The 23,024-nt window shown below is 35.5% G+C and overlaps 1 protein-coding gene across 5 annotated transcripts in view; it reads right to left on the reverse strand.

Annotated features, from left to right (window-relative positions):
• The window catches only part of CLSTN2 (calsyntenin 2), a 364,533-nt gene that overhangs the window by 50,752 nt on the left and 290,757 nt on the right, over positions 1 to 23,024 (reverse strand). For all 5 annotated transcript variants that reach the window (XM_084528721.1, XM_084528724.1, XM_084528725.1 and 2 more), the window contains 3 exons: positions 21,034 to 21,219; positions 17,176 to 17,424; positions 16,777 to 16,898 (listed from right to left, as the gene is read on the reverse strand). In XM_084528721.1, coding sequence (XP_084384847.1) covers positions 16,777 to 16,898; positions 17,176 to 17,424; positions 21,034 to 21,219 — 557 coding nt within the window. The remainder of the gene's footprint in view (positions 1 to 16,776; positions 16,899 to 17,175; positions 17,425 to 21,033; positions 21,220 to 23,024) is intronic.

Raw genomic sequence — 23,024 nt, forward strand, 5'->3', positions numbered from 1 at the left:
TATGGTCCACAAAAGGGATTTTGCTCATAATCTAAATTAAATACATAATTTACTCCTAAAAGGTGCATTGCAGAACCAAGGAAATACTTCTCTATTTGTTAATAATAAATAAATACTAAAGTAATTAAAAAAAAAAAAGATAATAAATATAATAATACATCTTTAAAGATACATAAAACAAGTCCCCCTACTCTTTGCAATTACCATTCAGATATTAATATACTGGCTTTTGCTTTTTTTTTTTTTTTTTTTTTTAAACACTGTTTGTTTTCTAAAAACCTGACTGAAATACTGATACTCAAATGCTAAAGGTTAAGTCAGGCATCTTGACTGCCTGCTGCTCCAAGGCCTGAGATTTCAGGCAGCTGAGAATTCTGGCCTTACTCCTGAAGGGTATTCAATAACTTAGTATTTCTTTCTCACTGAGCAGGAGGAGGCTGCACTGAGTAAAAGGAGTTAGGCTGTCACGTTTCAGAATAGGATGATATATTCTTCCCTTGCTGTTGGTATGTGAACAAATACAATGCTTGTTTCAGTCAGTTATGCAGAGACATTTTGAAGGTGCAGAGTGTGATTAATGCAAACTGCACTCTAGAGACAAAGCAAACAGGCGAGTCATGGCTTGTTTTCTTTTGAGGGGAAACACCAGGGTTCAGCTCCAAAAACTGTTCTGAAGAGACCTCTTTTCTCTCCCCCCTCCTCCCTATCACACATTCCCATGTACATGCATCACTCACTCTTGTAAGACCAACGCACTGACTGCCCATATCTATTCAGACCCAACACGAAGTACTACGTGTTATTTTTAATTTACGTAATGAATGCCTTGATATCTCAGTTCTCAGCCACCAAGTGTAAAATACTAGGACTCACAGGTTGGGTTGTCTGCTCACGAAAGAAGGCCCACCAGAATACTCCCCCAGGCTACTGACCTCTCTTTTGCTGGAAATGGTGTTGCTGGCTCTCTGAAGATTTTCCATCATCTGGCAAATCCCTCTTCAAAGGCTTGCTATCTCTGAAGGAAGTATTGACACTACTTGCAATCTTGCAAGGGTTGCTTTAAAGGTGCTCACCAAAGGAAGATAGAGCTGACACAGGTACTGAACACTCTTTTACAGTTTCCAAGTTTTGGGAAAGGTGATTTACTTGAAAGATAGTTACTCTATTGAAGGTGCGCAGTGTGATTCAGAGATAAAGGAATTCCTGCTCTAACACAACTCTTACATTACATTGATAGGAAATCTTCAGAGAATCACTTAGGGGTATTCATATGGGAGCCCACTGCTATAATTTTGAATATTGATGCAGTCTGAGATGGAGGCAGCTATAACTGCAGAAAGACATGTAAGAAATACACAGTCCTTCCCCATACAGATTAGTGTTGTATTTTCTTCAGTTCCAGCAGATAATTAGGACATAATGCAAAGAAAAGCAGATGCTATTCTGTTTTTATTGCAGATGAACGGTGGCAATGAGATGTACTTTGCTACCTTCATAATTTCTATAAAGTGAAGAATGGTTGTTTCTCTATTTATACTCAAAGCTGAGTGAGGAATTTATACAACCAAAATATTATGTATAGTATCTTTACTTAAATGGTAACCACTGGGCCTTTAATTACATAGCTGACATTTTGTAGCAAGACTGATTATATGGTATATACCATACAGAGGTAATTAGGTATCAGCTAAATTTGTGGCTTTGCCAGGGAATATTATTTAGTCAGTAGACAGTTTTCGTTTAGTACTAATAACAATCATGGTCGTAGTGCTTTTATGGGAGGGAGCAAGTTAGCACTGAGGGTCGGCATTCCAGAATACTTCTGGGTTGACATTAGGGACATGAAACAAATATACTGTGAGAATGAATTTGCACAAGCCCTAAAAATTTTATGGATATCATTAAAGTAATTATCCAAAAGTTTGAACATTTATTCACAGTTGAGCTGGCTGAAGTTTTCCCTTTGAAACACTGTTTTACTGATGGAAAGATGGCTGTTGGATTAAAGACATATTCCTGAAATAAAGTTACTCTTGCAGGAAATGGGAGAATTGGTTCTTCATGAAAATAAATAAATAAATAAAATACAAACAAACAAAAACAGACAAACAAACAAAATCAGTAGAACAGTGAGAAGTGTTCCTTTTTACTTTTCATAAAATAATTGAATGACTTGGGTTGGATGGGACCTCAAAGACCCCCAGGATCTAGCCCTGTGCCATGGGCAGGGATCTCTCCCACCAGCCCAGGCTGCCACCAGCCCCATCCAGCCTGTCCTTGGGCACTACCAGGGATGGGGCAGCCTGGGCCAGGGCCTCACCACTCTCGGAGTGAAGAATCTGTTCCCAATGTGAAATCTAAATCTACTGTCTTTTAGTTTAAAACTACCCACCCAGAATTTCTTTTTTAATTTCTTCAACACCAGTAAGAAACCTGGGTTTATTTATCTGCAGTTTTGTTGTTTCACACTTTGCTGTGATTCTGCTGATGGCAATTAAGAGAAGCAATGGTGGATACTAAGTGATTCAGTTTTCCTTAGGTGTCTCAGCAGTACAGTTTGCCTTCCCTAAATGATATCATGTGATTCTTCTGCAAAAATGTGTTCTCGAAACAAAACACAGACTTTGTATGGCAGCTACTGCCTCTCTCTTCTCTGCTTTCTGCACTCTTTTTCTCCTTTTTCCTCTCATCTCTTCACCATCATCCCCCTGTTACCTTCCATTAGTTCTTTCATTATTTTCAAGTTTTCACAGCAAGAACTAAAGCTCTCTATATTTATCTCTTGTATGAGTTTTATCTCTTACACAAGATCCTCATATTTAACATATCTGTTGTTGCTCTGCTACTTTACTCCCTTCCAACAGTCTCAGTTAGACCCAGGAGTCAGCTTCAGGCTTTTTGAAAGATACTGCTCCTCCAGGAGGGGATTAGATTGAATTTGTAGTGGGTTCTTTTGTGAAGTACTCATCAATTCAGGATCAACAACACCATTTTAGTGTTTGCTGCTACATTCCATTCAGGGACTGGAAATCACTTGTGACCTATTCAAATACAGTGTGCTAAATAAAAATTAATTTATAAAACAGATTAAGCATGCACAGGGATAAGGAAAAAAAAAAAAAAAAAAAGAGGCTATGAAGCGATCATGCACCAGAAAGCATTTTTCAGATTAGATATTAAAAAGTAATTATGACCAAACATAGTTAAATCAAATAAATAGTAAAATTAACTCTGGCCAGTATTTTTTTCTGTGTACCATAAAGTGAACATATATTCTGATTGTATCAATTACTATCAAGGCTGTAAGTCCAATGTAACGTTATAAACGTGGATAACTTTAAAAGATAAGTGCTAACATACATAGGCTGACACAGATACAGAATTTTTATGCATACCCTATATACTCCATGAACTGTGCACATGACACATACATTTTCAGTTGTATGACCTTTTTCTCCTCCTTCTGAACAATGAGATAAGAAGTGTGTTTATGTATATATAGCATGACATATAGGTAGACTACACTCAACAAATGAAGAATATTTGAAATATTAATTAATGATACCTGTGTGTTATCATAGCAGTATCTCAGGATTTGCTTTATTTCCCCAAATAAGTGATTGTTTTGTTTGGTTTGTTATTGATGTCCACTGTAGAACCTTACACCACTGAGATACTTTACACCATTGTAAAGGGAAAAAAAATGGGCTTGTGTTCTTTGCTCAACTCTAGCTTTTATGCTGTGATCAAAAATAATGTAAGATAGATTAGTTGTTGTTTTTACTCTGCACAGAAAACTTCATGTAAATGAAATTCATGTCAAAATGCCTCCCTTTCCCTCTAACTTTGATAATAGAATAGATTTATGGATATTAATGGGAGATAAGATAAAACATTGCTATAAAAGTTGTTTTGAGGGGGAATATTTTCACATGTCTTTTATAAAAAAATATATATATATTGAAAAATTGCAAGAATATATTCCAAATACATATTTTGATATGTAACTATGCATCTCTTCTTTATCTGTACCTGGAGATCTATATAGAAGATATGTATCTCCTACTGATATTTCTCCTGTATTTAATCTTACTTTTTAAGAATGACAAAACCTCTCCTGAATCATAACCTTTAAGTACTTTTTTTTTTTTTTTATTTAACACTTTTTATCCTCTCACATTTTAGCTCTACAGGAAAAGATTATGAAGCCCTTGTAAAGTTTGTATATCCAGTGTTTCCCAGTGATGGCTATATGTTTCTGAATGGTGTGAAGACAGGATGCACTTAGTGCAATAAATCATTTTACTCTGTAACTGTCATGACAAAATCATAGCTATGTATAGCTAATTTATTATCATAGAAAAAGCAATATATCTGGGGCAGACAACTATCAAAATGAACCTATGAGAGGTCAACAGGGTGGGACTGTGTGCTCCCCTCAAGTGTACAACATGCATATACCCATCTTTTGGAGCACAGGGGTTGCTCTTTTTTAGGTAGCATTGCAACTACTGGTTAGGTTAAGAGGACAGCATCACTGGCAGTACAAATTAATAATGTAATTTTAATTAGAGTAAAGCATAATAAAAAAAAAAAATACAGAAAAGAAACATTGGCTTTTTTTACTCTACAGTAAAACTCTACCTAAGCATGTTTCCATAAAACTAAACAACTGTTATGTGTGACACACAACTGAAAGATATGTGAGAAAGGCATGGTTATAGTTTAATTAGCCAGTGATTAATGTATGTGCAGATTTATTTTCTGGGCTGACCCTGGATGCCTAAATTCCTAAACAAAACAAACTGCATTACATGGATGGAAACAACACCTAAAACTTCAAATTAGAATGGTTGTAATACATAAGTGCGTTGACAATGAAAAGCACTGTAACCGCTTAAATATCTATAGGTAAATGGTATGTCAGCTTAGGGCCAAGTATTTCTGAAATTAAAATGATTGGTCCTCTTGAGCTAGAAGGTGACAGTCAAGGAAGAACACTAACGTAAAGAATCCAAGCATGAAATTCAGAAAGATCTCTAACAGCAGTTATCTGAGGGAAACTGGACATTTTCTGTTATCTCTACATACCAAGTTGTATGGTCTTCTATTGCATACACACTGGAGTTAGATTAATGAAATCATTTTGTTTCAATTGCAATACACTTTTAACTGTGATCCCAACTCTTCTATTTACTTTAGCTGAGCACTGGGAGCTAAGTTACTGCAAGAATATGCATTAAATCAGCTGTGTTCAGTTAAATATTCAGCATGCTCAGAAGAGTGAAATTGAAATTTGGGTCTCTGTGACAGCCATGAAGCATTACAGCGTGCCCTCACTCATGAGTGCATCCAAATCCAATATCTAAACAGAGATACTGCAGTGAGAGTGTGAGGCCACTTACACAAAGAATAAAAAAAAAATGTCATGCAGGATATAAATCCAATTATAACAACAACAATAAATTGCTCTGGAACAAATCTGAGTCCACAGGTTAATTGGTGTAAAGAAAATGAAAGGGAAAAGGCTGTATTTGCAATGAAACAATTGTCATAAGATTGGAAAATAAGTAAGCAAGATCCAGGATGATGTCGAAATGCTTGAAAATATGCAGTAAAATTTTTCAGTGTCTTGCATACCATTAATTGTCCATTGGGAAGGATATTAGCTTAGGGCTGGAAAGAACTGTGCACTATCAGCCTCCAGCTTTTTGTGTATTTTTAATAATGAGTGAATAAATTGGGGTTGATAAGATCTTAACTGGCTGCTGTGAGGATACTTTAAAAACCATACAGTATGCAATAATATGATAATGAATCTTTGTGCAACAGATATGTCATAGTGATGGCATTTTTGGTCCTTGCTAATGTAGGATTTTTATGGCTAATATGTAAAGACACAAAAAAATATTAAAGCTACCAATAATAGTAATACTAAACCATGCCTGTAATTTCCCTGCAATTATAATTCAAAAAAGTTGCAATTTTCTATTTTAAAGTTGCCCTAGAAACTTTCAGTTTAATTGGAAAACAACTTCTGATAATGGAACTTCTCTCTGCTCTCTTGAGACCCCAGCTGCAGGGCTACGCTCAGCTCTGGGGCCCCCAGCATAAGGAGGACATGGACCTGTTGGAGCGGGTCCAGAGGAGGCCACGAGGATGATCAGAGGGCTGGGGCACCTCTCCCATGGAGACAGGCTTCAGCCTGGAGAAGAGAAGGCTCCAGGGAGGCTAAAGGGTGACTACAGAAAGGCTGGGGAGGGACTCCTGTCAGGGAGTGAGGCAAGGGGGAATGGTGTTGAACTGAAAAAGGACAGATTTAGATTAGATATTAGGAAGAAATTCTTTACTATGTGGGTGGTGAGGCCTGGCCCAGGCTGCCCAGAGCAGCTGTGGCTGCCCCATCCCTGGCAGTGCCCAAGGCCAGGCTGGATGGGGCTGGTGGGAGGGGGCCCTGGCCAGGGCAGGGGGCTGAAGCCAGGGGGTCTTTGAGGCCACTTCCAACCAAAGCCATTCAATGATTTTATGATTCCAAAATCCAAGTGAGGCTATTGCTTTTGAATGCCTAAAAAGCTTCTGTAGGCTTCATTTCCTGCTTATAATGAATATGTGTATCTAAAGTAAAAAATGTTTTTAAGAAATGAAATTATTCATGAGAAAGGTTTCCATTTTCTACTACTACTAAAATATAAATGGATTCACAATTATGTGTAACATAATTAGAGCTGAGATTCTGTTTAATGTTAACTTTTGCAGTAATCCTGGCTCTGTCATGCTCTGGCAATGCTCACAGATCCAAGCACATTTTGAAGACTTCATTTCTAATCGGTGGCATTGAACTGACAAACTGCACAGTTATTCTGATCTTATTTAAAAGCTGCTGGCATCCCGTTTACCCTTACAGAGCACATGGTTCTGCAGGAAAGCCAAGGTATAGATTCTCAGCAGTAGTCACACTGAGAAGCACATGGCAGGTTTACTTGAGCAGAGGTACTGGATTATAAACCTTAAAAATGTTTCATGTAGCTCTCAGGAGTTTTTTGTTTGTTTGTTTTTTGTTTACTTTTCTGCTGTACATAAGCCCACTATTATCGTAATGGTTTAATATGGAAATAGATCAGTATCTCCTGAAAGCCTGGTGAATACAGGAAGTTTTTTGTTTGTTTGTTTTCATCTATGCCTTAAGACAGTCTGTATCTTAAAAAAGTAGAGCTCCTTGTGAAAAGTGATGTTAATCTTTTTTTCAAAATCTTGTAAATTGTAAGCATTTGCTTTACCTACCTCAGTCATTCCTAATACATCCCAAGAGTTCTGTATATAAGAAAATTGTTTTTGATGATATAGGGAGGTAGTATAGTGAGAACTGACAAATCCATAGTAAAGCAAAATGTCTCCTACCGTTTTAGCTGTGGAGTTATTATTATGGTCACTCTCCATAAAAAATGACCAATTTAAGTTTCATTAAACCATTAGCAACCATAGTAGTAGTATTTTTTAAACATTAGTCATTAACTGGAGAGTCAGACATGACAAAGCTGGAAGGAACATGTTTAAAGTTCATATCTCTATGTCAATGTTGCACCAAGTACATCTAATAATCTGAATAATAAATATGAGAAGAAAATAAAATTGAATGGGTGAAGCATAAAAAGGGGAGATTATTAGATCAAGTTCTACTTCCCTTTTAATGTTTTTAAAGCAAATACTTTAATTGCTTTTGGTTTCCTAGTTGAATAAAAAGTTTGATTTACGGAAAACAATACAGTGGGAAGATTTCCATTCAATTTGTTAGGCATGATAGACTAAGTTCACTGGCATTTGTGTCTGACCATAATGTGATCCATTAGATTTCATTTGCCAAAATGTCACATTATTAACATCCTCTTCTCAAAACTAGCACTTGTTCTTGGACTCTGCAAAAGATTCCCCCTTGTCATTAGCACTGTTTTGGATATTGGCCAGAAAAGGTTTCACTGTAAGACTATGCTATTTCTTACTGTCTACCAACCTCTGCTCCAAAGAGACTCCATTAACCTCACAGAAACACATCCTGGGGTCTCTCTTGAACATAGTCACCAACCTGCCAGAGTAAATAGCTGCATGTTCCAAGGTCTAATGTATTTCAAAGATCAGTAATGAATTTCCTGATACTCATGTGCTACATCTAGCATTCTCATAGCACAACGAAATATTCCTAGAATTAGATTTTTTTTTTTTTTTCCTCATTGGGTGCAAGAAAATAACTGTATTAAAAAATAAGGTATTTCATTTCCAAATAAGAACACTGCTATATAATATACATTCACTGTTACATTGTGACAACACTGCAGTGAAGTATGAGTTTGCAAACATAATAATCATGCAAGCTGTGAGCCACTTTTCTAGCCTTAAAACATGTAATGTGTAGTACTTACATTTACAATAGGTTCAAAAATATGGATGGCTTAATTACAGCTTTAAATAATGAAATTGCTTTATCATATTGACAATAAAAGCACCTAAAAATCCTGTTTATTCCTCTAACTGCAGCATGTCTTTTTGTTGTCATGTTGCAACTTCAACGTGTCTTAGTAAGTCAGATCCATAGTTTGTTCCCAATGAAATAATTCTATTATAATGTATCTTGTTGCTAAATTGCATCAAGCAAGCACGTCAGTTCGGTAACACTTGATGACTAGTTAGCATGCTGTGTTTATTTTCTTAACTGTGCAACTAGAAAGCTGCTCAGTTACCTTTTTTTTTTTTTTTTTTTAATGCAGTTGCTCATCAAGTGATTAATAATATGCATTTTTAGGCTTTGATATTACCAAAAGTCTATCCAGATGTGGAAAGTAAATCAATGGAAAATCAATACTATTCTTGCTGAACTGGGGACATCCAGAAACCATGTCACCAAGGTTTGAATGAACAGCTCATGCACATAGATAAATGACTTCATTGATAACACACACTATTTATCTCCTAAGCTGCATTTCTAAGGATAAAGATTTTGGTCCCAACTTTGTGAAATGCTTCAGCTTCCCCTGAGTGATCAAAAGTCCACCTGCTTTACTTGAAAGATAAACCACTCAGCAGTCCTAGCAAATTACCCATGTAACAAATCTTGCTCATAAGCAATTTTTTCAAAAAAGTTGTGCATGTTTTCTACAAACTCTGTTGGTATAACTGATAAATCTCAGACAGAGTGAAATACAAATATTAAAAATAACCCTGAAATAAGAAAACAAATGTGACAATTCACCTTCACATGCCATTCAATATGTAACTTAGGAATTTTTGTTCTAGATTTCCTTTTCAGGAGTTACTGGACAACTGTAGAATACCAGGCAATTTAACTGAGTCTTTAATCCATCTTGTTTAGGTGTATTAAAAAGTCTGTATTGATATTTTTGTTACACAAGAAATTAAGTTTATTTGGGGGCCTTGCCATGGTGAGCTTTAAGAGACTAATATTTTGCATTATTTCATGGTGCTACAGACAATTTTAAATTCTTTTTAATTCCATACCAAATTTCTTCCTTTTTTTTTCCCTCTTTTTTATTTGATCAAAAAATGTGTGTTTCACAGTCTAAGTGGCTTGCTGTTTGCAACAGTTCTTCTGCCTTCCCTAGGAAATAAGCATAACTATGTATGTGAATATGTAGTTTCTCATGTAATAAGGGCTGAAAGGCAACGCATAATAGGTATCTCTTTCAGAAGAGCTGGCCTATCTCATCTTAAGTCTCTGGAAAGAGTAGTCCAGTATGAATACGCTTAAAAATCATATTCCATGGTAATAAAACTATTATGGTACATAAAAATTAGAAAAATCACAAAACGTAGAATACAAATATGTAGAAACACATCCCAATAATCTAAAGTAAATGCAAATAGTTAGATTATAGAGTATTTTCTGCAAGCAGTTCAGTTTCTTCTTAACGGTCATAGAAGATTTGCAGAGGCACACTGCATTTCACATTAGGCTGAACTATAGAAATCAGAAGTTCACTAAACTAGGTCTATTTACAGGGAATATTTCAAAGCTTGGTCAAAGGAATATTTGTGCGTCATAAAGCAAGTTCTTGCCAGTCACCGTGTTTTGTTTTTCAAGATTTTGTTGTTAGAAATGATATTTCAGTTGCATTAAAATATATCTTAAAAAAGCTTCTTTAAATTGGAATCTCAAAGAATATTTCAGCATTTATCAGTACTGCTGACTCATCCTTGTGCTAGTAAAGGCTGTTTTCAAATAAGATGCTGAATTAAAAAAATAACAAAGTAGCATTTAAAGATGGAAAATGGTAAATAAGCTGTATCAGATAAGACAGGGCTAAAATGTAAAACATGTGGGGTGCTCTGAATGCTGCAGCAGCATTTTGAGTCCCGGAACGATTTCATCACAGTTACAGGATTAGCATGATTCATGTATCATTTATCTCTTACTGGCTTTGTAGGATGTAAGTTTGGTGTTTTGTAATTTTCCTTCTGTAGTCTTATCAAGGATGTATGCATAGATTAGTGCAGCTCTGCGTATCAATTTGTAAAGAAGTGGTTAAAAGCATGTGGAATTCTTCTGAACACCAAATAAAAATGGACAACTAAACTCTGCAATAAAAAAAGTTAATTTTCAATGGGGCACCATGTTGAAAAGTATCAGACTGACAAGCCTGAGGTCCTTTACATATAGGTGAAGAACAGTGCATAGTGATGGAAATGTTTGTGTCTTCCTATCTCCGCAGTGTACCCTTAACCCTCTGGGCTTGAGAAGACTATGTACTTTCCATAAATATTCACTTATTTTCTTTCTCTCTGAGCCCATCAGTAAAGAGTACACTTAGGGCTCTCATAATGTGAATGATCATCGCAGAACTAGATGCATGCAGCTAACCAATTTTGAAAAATCCAACACTTAAGAACAGCTTTCACTCATAACTGCTGTAATTTAATGGGAACAGCTAATTTTACTAAGACAAGCTACAGGTACCAAATTCTTTTCATTTTGCCCTCTAAACATAGAATTTACATTTCCTCAAAAATCAGCTACTGCTCTATCGTACTGTAGCTTATTTTAAAAAGTAAATGGAAATGAAGTGCTTGACTGCACAACAGTGCTTTCTACAGGTAGAAGACCCCATTATGTGTAGTCAGTCAACTGGTTAAATGCAAATGGAACCTTGCCTTGCTCCTTCAGCATCTATGTGCATACAGAGATAGAATGCATCATATTCAGATTTACCTAAATAACTTGCTTTCTCTAGTTCTATTATGGAAGCAATTGTATGAGGCTTTTCCACTGCAAGCAATTTTGGATTATTCGAAGCAATTTATCTCATCTTAAAAAAGAAACAGTATCTTTCTGTATCTGTACTTTTTGCTGATTTAGAGTGACTCCAGACCATGAAGTTCAGTCCCTATTTTTAAGGGGATCGATACCAATTTTGCCTGTGGGCTGGAAGACTATCTTCAGGGTGGTAACATGGGTATAAAACAGAATTCCCCATTGTGAATAAGAATAAATGCATAAAAACATGCATTTCTGGCTAAGAGGCTTTCCCATGCTCAAAGAAATGTTCCCATTCTGCTGATTTCAGGAAAGGAAAAAAAATCTCTTGACTTGACTGTCCTCAGTATCAGCACGAGAAATGTAATATCCAAGACGAACAGAGTGTGAAATACACTGCACATTGGCCTATGTAATGTTATGTTTTCCACTGTCACCAAAGGCTTGAATGCCATGGTTCATTATTCAAACTATTATTTGGTTTTAGTCCCGTGAGGGTTAGAGAAAACTGTTTAAACAGATAGAAATTGAGGGACAAAGTTCTCACTCTGTTGACCACAAATACAGAACACATGAAAACTGTCGTTTATTGCAGAAGTTTGATGACCAGAAGAGTTTTTGCTGAGGATGACGATGAGGGGAAGGAGCACTAATTCAAACTTTCGTGATAGAGCTGTTAACAGAGTTCCCTGAAGTGCTTTCAGAAATATTTTTGCATTGACAGGAAGAGAAGTGAGAAGACTTCATTTGTTTTGTTTGTTTTTTACATCTCTAGGGAGAAATTCTGCCATTGTTAAAATTATTCCTTCACTAATTTCAACAGAACTCAATTTCTAATATATGTAATCCATTATAAACTGATCTCTTTTGCAGTTCTGGTATACTTGCATAAAATAATTTAACCGAGGCCAGACAGAGCACCAGTGGCTGAAAGGAAATGTGATTAGCGATGTGAGTTAAGAAGCTGATCAACTCCCTGGTATCCAAGGGTACTTTTGTGTTGTCAAAAACTCTGAAACCTCTGTCCCTAACCAGAACTATACCATATGCAGTTATTTCCTGTGTGCAAGAGATAGCTGTACAATATGTCCATTTTATCAAAAAGAAACCCAATAGCAGAGATCCCTAAAATCACTCATCACAGCTTTCTACAAAGAAAAAAATATATCACCAAGGACACTTTTTATATTTCATGTGTTATTCTTAGATGGCCCTAACTTACACCTACTTAAATAATTCACTTAAAAATATACATATATTCCTACTGATCTGAGAAAATTAGGTGATGATTTAGGTGTCTTTTACTGACTTTGTTGACAGCTTTTTGTAATAGGTACTCAGGTTTGAACAATCTTATTATAATTAAGCATGAGAAAAGAAATGATAAAAATGTTGACAAACACCTCATGATACTCCATTTAAACATATGCATGGTAAATTTAGAAAAAAGGTCATGATTCTGATTACTGAAAAATAGGATTACATGCACTTCCAAGGACATGGGAGTGAGTAAAAGTGAACCACCTCTAACTGAGCATCTATAGCAGTTGCTTGGGAAAACCATGCAGTTGTTTTTTTTTTCTTACCATCCAGCATGCATTTTTACTTAACACTGAGTTTTTGCATGGCTTTTTTTTTCCACACCTTTCTTTCCAAATTATAACTAATGCACTCTCACAACTAAAAAGACAGATATGATTAGTTTCCAAAAGGATGAAAGTGGGAAAAAAATCAATTTATTTTTGATATCCCCAACTCCTCTCCCATTTCTTATAAATTACAAGGACACTTTCAGTTTAAAGTCTGTTAACTCTGCTTATTAGAAATTTTTGCAGGTATACTTATATCTTAGCAGTTCAATCCTAAAGGGACATATGCACAGGGTTATGGCACTTTCAGGTCATGCATGCTTAGCACAATAAGCAAAGAACTAGTTAAGTAAAGTAAAGTCCATTCAGTTTAATGTAACAAGTAGGGCTAAATACCCTGAAAGCCATACTGAAAATAAATCTTTCGATCTATGAACTGATTTAAATACATGATTTTTCCAGAGCTAACTCCGCAGACACTACTTTGTGAAGGTTTGAGATACTTGTATACATCACACTTACCGCTGTATCATGAGGCACTGCTCAGGTGTATCTATAAAATGTTACATGACACTTTGTGTTTGGCCAAGAATTGAGTCTGCAACTAAGCTGTGTGCTACGCTTACCCACCACAATACTGCGATCTAAAGAATTAAATTAAATTTGGAATGCTAATAAAGTCACATTCTTGGTCAGTGCCTTGAAATAATAAGTAGTCTTGGGGGCGAGGTAGAGCCAATGCAGCTCGTATTATAAATTTTACTACTCTGCTGTAACAATGATAAATGATTTCACTAGTTTATGCTTCACCAGATCCAAGGTCACCAGATTTCTCTCAGCATAAGCAAGCTATGGATTGTTGTCACAATCATAAAGTGAGCTCAGAAATAAGTTACTCTGCCACATTTCATAGTACTGTGGCTATGCTTTGTACCAGCCATTGAACTATCACAGTTATATATTCAACTTGGTCTATAGCATTGCATATCACAGTGCATTGCAGATGGTGAGAAACTGAGCAATGGTTAAATACAGCTTAATTCCCATACTTTTCTTCAAAAAACAAGGAACCTGAAGATTTGCCACTACAGAATAAACACTTCTAAAGGTGAGATTTCCAGAGGTATTGCAGAATCTAAATATGCAAAAAATCAATTGCTAGGATTTTCAGAAGTGTATAGAGCACTTCATCTACTTGCCCTGGCTTCTTTTCTTATTGAGATCAAGAAGTTTGTACTGGAAAGTTAATTCCTTTTTGATACACATTGTAAATTACCCAGTGCTTTCAGGGGAAGACCACTGTACCTAGACAGACAGAAGTTGACATAAATAATTTTACTACTCTGAAGTGAAGTTCAGACTAGCTTGTTTTCAAAACCATACAAGTTCCTTAATAGCCCGTTATTCATATATTTTACAATTCCTGTTAAATTACCATATAAGGCCAGATAGAGAAGCACTAAGAGGAGATAAAGGAGCAGTCTTTACCAAGTCCATTAATTATGACAAAATTCACAGCAGTACCACCATGACCATACAAATTAATCATTATGAAAGTCTGGTCACCCAACCCATAACAAACTTTATTCATACTTTAATCTTACATTTTTTTCTCAGCTGGAAAGAGTAGTTGAAAATATACTGTGGAAATCAATTGGCAGTATCTGAATGAAATAAGATGAAATGAAATGAATAACGTGACCTAATAAATCTTTTGTATCTATCTCTAGCTTCTGTCATCTAGGAGCTTTCAATAATAAGAAGATTTCTCCCTTCAGTGCCCAACTGCAACTCAACTTTTCTGTAGTGCTACAGTTTGAAAGCTTATTTTAGTGTACACAAATGACAGACAATGAAATACACAGTTTGGAATCACACAGTAGAAATGAAAAAAGGTAATGTGTCAAGTGCTACTTGGGACTACTTTAGTATACGCTCTTGCTGAGATATCTTCAGCATAATAACTTCCCTGCAGAAATGTACCTCAAGAGTATGACTGTGAAACTATCTCCAAGGAGTTATTCAGTCATCCTTAGTTAGAATCTTTAGATTCCTCTAGGATTTATATCACAAACAATGTGTTCTATCAGCAGATATTTGGGACTCTACTTAACTTCAGCTGAAGATCCAAGAAGATTCTAGTGAAACTGTCTTAGGTTTATTGATTTAAATCAAAATCTGTAGAATTGCCCAAGGCATTCTTTTTTCCTTGTTGGAGAAAAAATAGCACTTCTACTTAACTACACACACTCTTACTTAACATGTTGTTTTGAAACAATGTACCTTCAAACTCATACAGATTTCCCAAATCAAAAAAAAACCAACAACAACAACAACAAAAACAAACAAACAAACAAACAAACAAAACATAAAGAAGGAGATACTTTTGGTAAGCATCACTGTCTGAAAGAAAGTAAGGCTGTCAAAATATAAATATAAAAAGCATGTATTGCTCATCAATAACATCAATGTTACTCAAATTCCAAGCACACAGAAAAATCTCTATATGAAAAAATAGTTCAGGATATATTTTCTTTATGTGATAAAGAAAAAAAATAATTGGAAAGATATAAGATTAAGCTAATAATTGGAAAGTAAGATAATAATTGGAAAGATATAAGATAAGATTTCTGTAATTTCCGATTTATGCCATTTAAAAAAAGTATGGAAATCATACGGAGAAAGTAGAGTGTGAATAAAGTAATTGTAGATGGTAATAGAGATGAAAAAGTTCTTTCACACAGTCAAATACATCCCCTGTCAATGGAAAATTGCCCTTGACAGTACATTTTCCAGTGTTTTGTCATGGCTAAGTTACAAGTGTTATATACAAATTCCAATTACTGAGAGGACACTGTTACTCGCCCATTCTGAGGCTATAGAAGAGAAGCTGATTGCATTTAGCTTTCCAAAGTCAAAACACTTTACATAAACTTTGTAGTACCATTGAATATTTTAGATGTTTAGTACACAGCCAATTGAAATATAAATCTATCTTCAGCACTTAGAATGGTATTTTCTGAGGTTACATTGGTCGCTCAAGACTGGTAATCTGAAATATGTTCTAATTTAAATTTAACCCTTTCTAGACACTTTAAGATTTCATATCATGTACAGCAGAAACCGGTTCCAAATTAGTTAATGGAAATGAAAAGCAAGCACTACAATCATTATATGGTTTTATCATTGCATTCATCTGATAATCAGGACAAAGGTGGTAATTTATATGCATTTTGAAGTTAAATTAGGAAAGTTACCATTCCTATATCTACATCTTTGATATTACAGTTTGGGCCCAAAGACACAAAGAAACTCGCTTTGAGAAAATAACTACTTTGGATGCAAGAGGAAATATTTCATCAAATGATCCTTATCCTGTTTAAAATTAATAAATCTTTGAAAGACAACTCTTATCTCTTTAATAATAATTTCCTTGCAACATACTCTTAATAATAAGGAGAAATTACATACAGCACAGTAGATGAAAGTAAAAATCTACAGATTAGACTTAAAATATATTACAAATGGCTTCCTGTATGTCAGCATACTCTTTATTGTAAAGGCTCCTATCATTTCCTTTGTGCTGATACAGCCATTTTTTTTAATGATAAATTGAAAGCTTTTAGGGAACTGTATGCAATGTCATGATTCTAGGTTCTCCATTGCCAATGGATATAAACCTCTATGTACTGTTAAAATGACTCAGATGAAAAACCTACTATATTAAACAACTCAACTAAGTTAACTAATTTATCTCTTTCTGTGGATCCCAATAAAGAATCACAACAGTCAGAATTTGCAACTTAACTGAAATAGACTTCTGATTCCTCAAAATAATTATGCCAGTATTTGGGTTGATCTCTATGATTTCTAAAGCAGATGAAGGGAAAGATTAGGTATGGGTGTGTTATAGATAAGAACAGTTACCTGATCCAGTTTCCAATGGAACTCCGCAGGGCGAAATGTGTCAGCCTGATCAAAGTCTTTACGCAACAGAAACACTAATCGGCAGTTGTGCACATACAAGGCATAGTGATGTCGGTTCATCTCTGAAAGGAGGGAACAAGATCAGCACTCTGAACTATCATCAATACTTTTGTTTAGGTGAATATGCTTCAAAGCAATATACACCCAAAGGACAAAAAAAACAACCAGTCCATATCAACAGTCCTCTCAATAAGCTGTCAAATCACCAACCAATTCTCAGTATGGCACCAAATCCAGCTCATTATATGTTTTTCAAACATTCTTTAACTGAGAAGAAATGGTAATATTCTACCAACTTTGTTATGCCCTTTGTCAAACATTTTGTCAATAGACACTCACCTGTCTTGTCTGAGTTGCAGAGAATAGTCTCTTTCTCAGCTCTTAATCCTGGGCTAGGTCCATGTTTCATCCACAGAGTTATGGTGAATTGATCAGTTAAATTCTTTGGGACTATTCCATCTGGAATTTTGGCTCCTTGCTTTCCATCAAATTTAAAAATTATGTCATTGTTATCCATGAGAAGCCCAGCTGTCCAATTAGTTGTTGCACTGGGAGATGGTAACAGGTCAATGGCACCTGAGGATGCTCCTGCAAATGATACATAATGAGAACACAATGTGAAACTAATAAAAGAGCTGTTCAAATGAATTTAGTATAGGCACAGGGCCTGATTCATGCATTCCTCTTTAGATTATTTTCACTTCCCAAACAGTCCTACTACTTTCACTCTGTCAGGTACATGATGGTTGTAACTCCATGTGTTCTTGCCTAATGATAGATATAAGACATGTGCTCCTCACAACTCAGATTAGCTCCCCTACGGAAAGTAAATTACATGTATGAACAAGTGGTCCACAGCTACACTCATTTATTTGTTAAGGACCTGGGAGTGATAGTTGATAGTCGGCTGAATATGAGCCAGAACTGTGCTCAGGTGGCCAAGAAGGCCAACGGCATCCTGGCTTGTATAAGAAGCAGGGTGGCCAGCAGGGCTAGGGAGGTGATTGTCCCCCTGTACTCGGCTCTGGTGAGGCCGCACCTCGAGTACTGTGTTCAGTTTTGGGCCCCTCACTACAAGAAGGACATCGAGGTGCTCAAGAGAGTCCAGAGAAGGGCGACGAAGCTGGTGAGGAGAACAAGTCCTACGAGGAGTGGCTGAGGGAGCTGGGCTTGTTCAGCCTGGAGAAAAGGAGGCTCAGAGGTGACCTTATTGCTCTCTACAGGTACCTTAAAGGAGGCTGTAGCGAGGTGGGGGTTGGTCTGTTCTCCCACGTGACAGGATGAGGGGGAATGGGCTTAAGTTGCACCAGGGGAGTTTTAGGTTGGATATTAGGAAGAACTTCTTTACCGAAAGGGTTGTTAGACATTGGAACAGGCTGCCCAGGGAAGTGGTGGAGTCACCATCCCTGGAAGTCTTTAAAAGACGTTTAGATGTAGAGCTTAGGGAAATGGTTTAGTGGGGACTGTTAGTGTTAGGTCAGAGGTTGGACTCGATGATCTTGAGGTCTCTTCCAACCTAGAAATTCTGTGATTCTGTGAAAATTAAATTGTGGGGCAGTTGGGGGGCAGGCAGGGGAGGAAGCCAAACAAACCAGAAATGGAAAACACTGTGGTGCCAAGATCTAATAGCACAGTACTTTAGAGCTCTGTATTTTTTTTTTTTTTTTTTTTTTTTTTACAGCTGAACAACTGTCAGGCACTTTTTATAAACATGTAATCAGGTATCCAGAGCCTTTACTTAGCCTGTGAAAGATAGTATTTAGCAGAAAGTATGCTTGCCAGAGTAAAAACAATCTGTGTATTCTTGTTGATGCTTTGACAGGTAAAAACATGATGAAAAAATGCAAACTGAATTAAAAAATTCCATACTAGTATGAAATCTTAACCTCCCTCCAGTGTCCAAGGGAAGATCCCAACTCTCTGCAGGAGTGTAGAATGTTATGCCAAAAATGTTTTGGAAATGTATCCTATATATTTTTAAAAATATATTATAGTGATGATGTAAAAACAATCATATTCAGTAACTGCATTTCTTAGACAATAGTTCAAAACGTGTTCCTTTAAAATTAGGTTATTTTGAAGTGATAGTAATATCAAACCTAAACCCTCCACATTTAGAATTGAACACAAAGACAAATTTTAATTTTGAATAACACACCACAGTGCATTGCTTAATACACAGATCTTATCAATGGGAAAACACTGAACTTGATTTTATCCAAACAGCAAAACTTAGATAAACTTATTTTAAAAAATAATAATATTAAAAAAAAAAAAGTAAAAATAAAATTACTTGCACGGGTGTGGTGGTTTTACAAGTAAAAGCATAATTCTCTCAAGGAATTCCTTTTGCATTCATTTTTAAAATATATATATATATATATATTTAGTGAGATTTATTCTGAATATGTTTTGCAGTCCAAATTGAGTCTTTCATACATTCTTTATTTTTTATTATTGTTGGATGACAAGGTGAAAAAACGCTTCCTAAAATGCTCTGAGGCAAAATACTAATAGCTCCTTGACTTTAAAATGATTCAAGTGTAATTTAATCATTAAAACTGCCCATCTTTACTGTCAAAGTGACTACAAATCACTGCGTTATTGAAAAGCAGAGTTAAACCATCAGTCATATAAAAATATGAATTTTAATGCCTGTTGCTTAGCATCTGAATTCTCTTTATTTCCAACTGATAAATTAAGAAATGGGCATGGGATTTATAAACTGGATCCTTGATTATAGAGAGAATCTTGCATTTTATATGTAACTGATGAATGTGTGTCTGATCATTCAATTCTGCACTCTCTGCAATCATAAGATGATTCACTGATAGGAAAAAAAAAAAAAGTGCAGGGTTTTCTTCCTTCACAAAGAATTTATTTATCCAACCATTAGATACAATAAGGTCATTTCTGGAAGAAAACTTATTTCCAGAAATAATTTAACCTGCTTTCATAAGATAACCTCTTCTCTCTACAGTAAGGAAGGCAATAAATACCAAATACCAAAACATAAACTTGTCCTGATGCAATTCTATTGTAAAGTTCACTTTCATTTATAACCTTTTTATCGAACTCCTATTAACAGTTTCTACCTATGCTTCACTGTGAAGATATGGTAACCTTGGAGAAAAAAAATATTCTTTCATCAATGAGAACTCACCCCTCCCCCATTTATATATGCTTTCTACATCCTGTTTTCTCAAGTGCTTAATATTCTATTCCTTCACAGATATGCTAAGTTCAAATTATAAGTTCAGCAGTACTGTTAGACACTACATCAGCCCACCAGCTCACATGCAGGTTGAAAATATATTATGAGAATTCTGCTACTCTAATTCATATTTACCTCACTTTCCCAGTCTCCACAGGTAGTTCAGGTAGTTGCTAATCATAAGTGCAAACTCCTTTCCCCTGGGATCGGCTCTCCATTTTAACAATTTGGGAACACTGGCTGAAAACTTTCATTTGCAAATTTATTTCTTAAAGATTAGTGTATTGATCTCATTATGTTTGAAACACTGTCTAGTGGTTATCAAAGCAAACATACATGTAAGCCAGACAGTCGAGCATCCCAAACCAAAAGCCACACAAGTAAATGGCAGGAAAAAAAAATGCACATTTGCTATTACAGAACAGAAAGAAGCCATGAAAGATGTATTTTGGAGAAGAGGAGACAGAGTAGATTTCAAAAAGCAAAAGTATTTGACTTAATATATGTATGTTGCATATGTACATGCATAACCCTTAAAGTCATAAAAATACAGCAGTATCTTCAAGCATTTAATCTACCATTCAATATGAATTTGTATCTTTTAGACCAAGTTACCAAAAGCAGGAAAAGGCAATAAAATAATTAGGAAGCCTTTCTTCATCAGGACGCCTCTTTTCTGAAACTTATGTTTCTTAAATATTTTTCCTTGCATGATAGCCTGTAATGTGCCTTTATTTTTGTTTGCTTTTGTTCTGGCACAGTACCTAGCGGCAGAGCAGAAAGCAGAGTGAGGAAGACTACAACACAAGACAGAATACACAAGAATAGAGCACCAGTTAAATATCGACTATCCTTTGATTTTCATTGCTACCATCAAAAATGAACCAGCTGAGATAAATCTGTGTATTGCATGCTTCTAGCTCATAATTGGTTCTTTATGTGGAAAAATATTATTGTTATATTGACTGAAAGCCATTACATACCACATAGTTTCTGCAGAGATTTTTCTGAGTATGTTTCACGATCACAGCCCTTCCCAATGTAATTGGTCTGCAATTCAATGGTTGCATGTATTGAGGAAACTGGTCCATCACATGTTTCTAGATGAATGCTGGGAAACAAAGGTATGCTGCCAGAACCAGGCTTGTATTCAATACGTTTGTTCCAGTCTGGAAAAACACAAGAGATCCAAGAGTGATTAAAAAGGTGAAAAGAATACAATTTTAAATTACATAATGCTCTCAAAGTCCCTGGCTAAGATAAAAGTTAATTTTTTTGAACTTGGCGTCAGTGAGTTACTGTTCTAAAAAATTGTTTTTGCTCCTTTCTAGAAGAACATAAAGCTCAATTAAGTAATATCACTAAGTCATGCCAACACAGGCTACATATCCTGACATAACTGCTAATAGGTGTCAGTCTGGGTCTCCAACATCCATGTCCCCATGACAGCCTACAAGCTAGGTCTACTGAGAGAAAGCTGTTGGCTCCACTAGTTTGCTAAAATTTCATAGTTTTTTGATAAAGAAGAAATATTTCCAGTGACCTGGCTATATGCATAAGTCCTATTCGACTGCGTCCAAAAGCTAATATAACACATCTGTAATGCCACCTCTTGTCTTCAGATATCTTCTTAATTTTGTAAACTACATGTGACTGAAAGCTACAGATGAAAAGACTACCAGGCTTTCAGCCAGGTCTGGCTAATCTGTGTTTTTTCAGATGTTTTACAGCCCACAACATTCAAACAATCACCTGCCCTAGGCAGCTGCCTGGACATGGCATGCATGACGCTATGTTTCTCAACAGAAGCATTTAATTTTTAAATCCAACTAATTACAACCAGCTTCAGAGAAAACCCAAACAAATATCATCAGTTAAAACCATGAATTTCAGGTATCTTTCCTGTTCATGTTTTAGCTAACTGTAGCTAGCTTGCTATGAAATATATGAAATATAAATAAGAATGCTGCATCAAAACAGCGATATAAATAGTTAATTATTTTGAAGTCACAAAACTATATTCAGCTCTGTTACCTAATGTGTACATCTGTGTTAAAGTTTCTTTTTTTTTTTAGTCCTAGGTAAATGAGGACTCCATAAATGGAAATGTTCTAGGTTGTGGCAGTCGATGAAATCTCGTAAAGCAAATGTACAGAAACATTCTTTCTAAATACCACTGGAAGGAAAACTAATCATATAGATATATTTAGTAGGTGAAAGAGTTAACTGACTTCATTTTCAGAAAGTTTGTATTCAAAATTCAAAATTTTTTTCAGAAAGAGTGCTCTCTAAATACCCCATCATCTTAAACTGGATTAAAAATTTACAAAAACATCTAACAGTCCAGGCAAATGTTTTGAAATGAAGACCATTCTTAAGTCCAGAGTCTAGACAAAGAGGATGGGATGCTGATAGTCTGAATCTCAGAACTTGGACTCTCAGATTTTCTTTGTGATTTGTAATTCAAATGGTAATGACATTGCATTTTGTTCCCATGTGGAAGCTGAGACTTCACGGAGTATTACATGTAATTTTATTAAAATCTTTAGGGCATGTACATCATTGACTAAAAGACAGGTATGACTACTTCACTGCATGTGCATACATCAACTGAGTTACTACATTAGTAGCAATTTTCAGATAATAATATTCCATATAAAATTAGATTTGATGTGCAGTATTGTATACATTTGTCCGTAATTGTCAAATTAAATGGTTCCCATAAAATTTCAAGTATCATATAAGGTACATCATTACAATAACAAATTTCTTTTTCCTATCTATTCCATAAACTTGAGGTTAACATTTTTCCAATCAAACAAGAGCAGATTTTTTTTCAAATACATAAGATAAAAATAATTTTCCATTTTGAACATATGCTAATGATATATGAATTATTGCTCTTAGTCTCTCATTCACTGTGTTAAAGCATTATAATCCTCTACCCAGAGAGAAAAACAGTGTCTTATATATA

The sequence above is a fragment of the Aythya ferina genome, assembly GCF_964211825.1.
Source record: "Aythya ferina genome assembly, chromosome: 9".
NCBI lineage: Eukaryota > Metazoa > Chordata > Aves > Anseriformes > Anatidae > Aythya > Aythya ferina.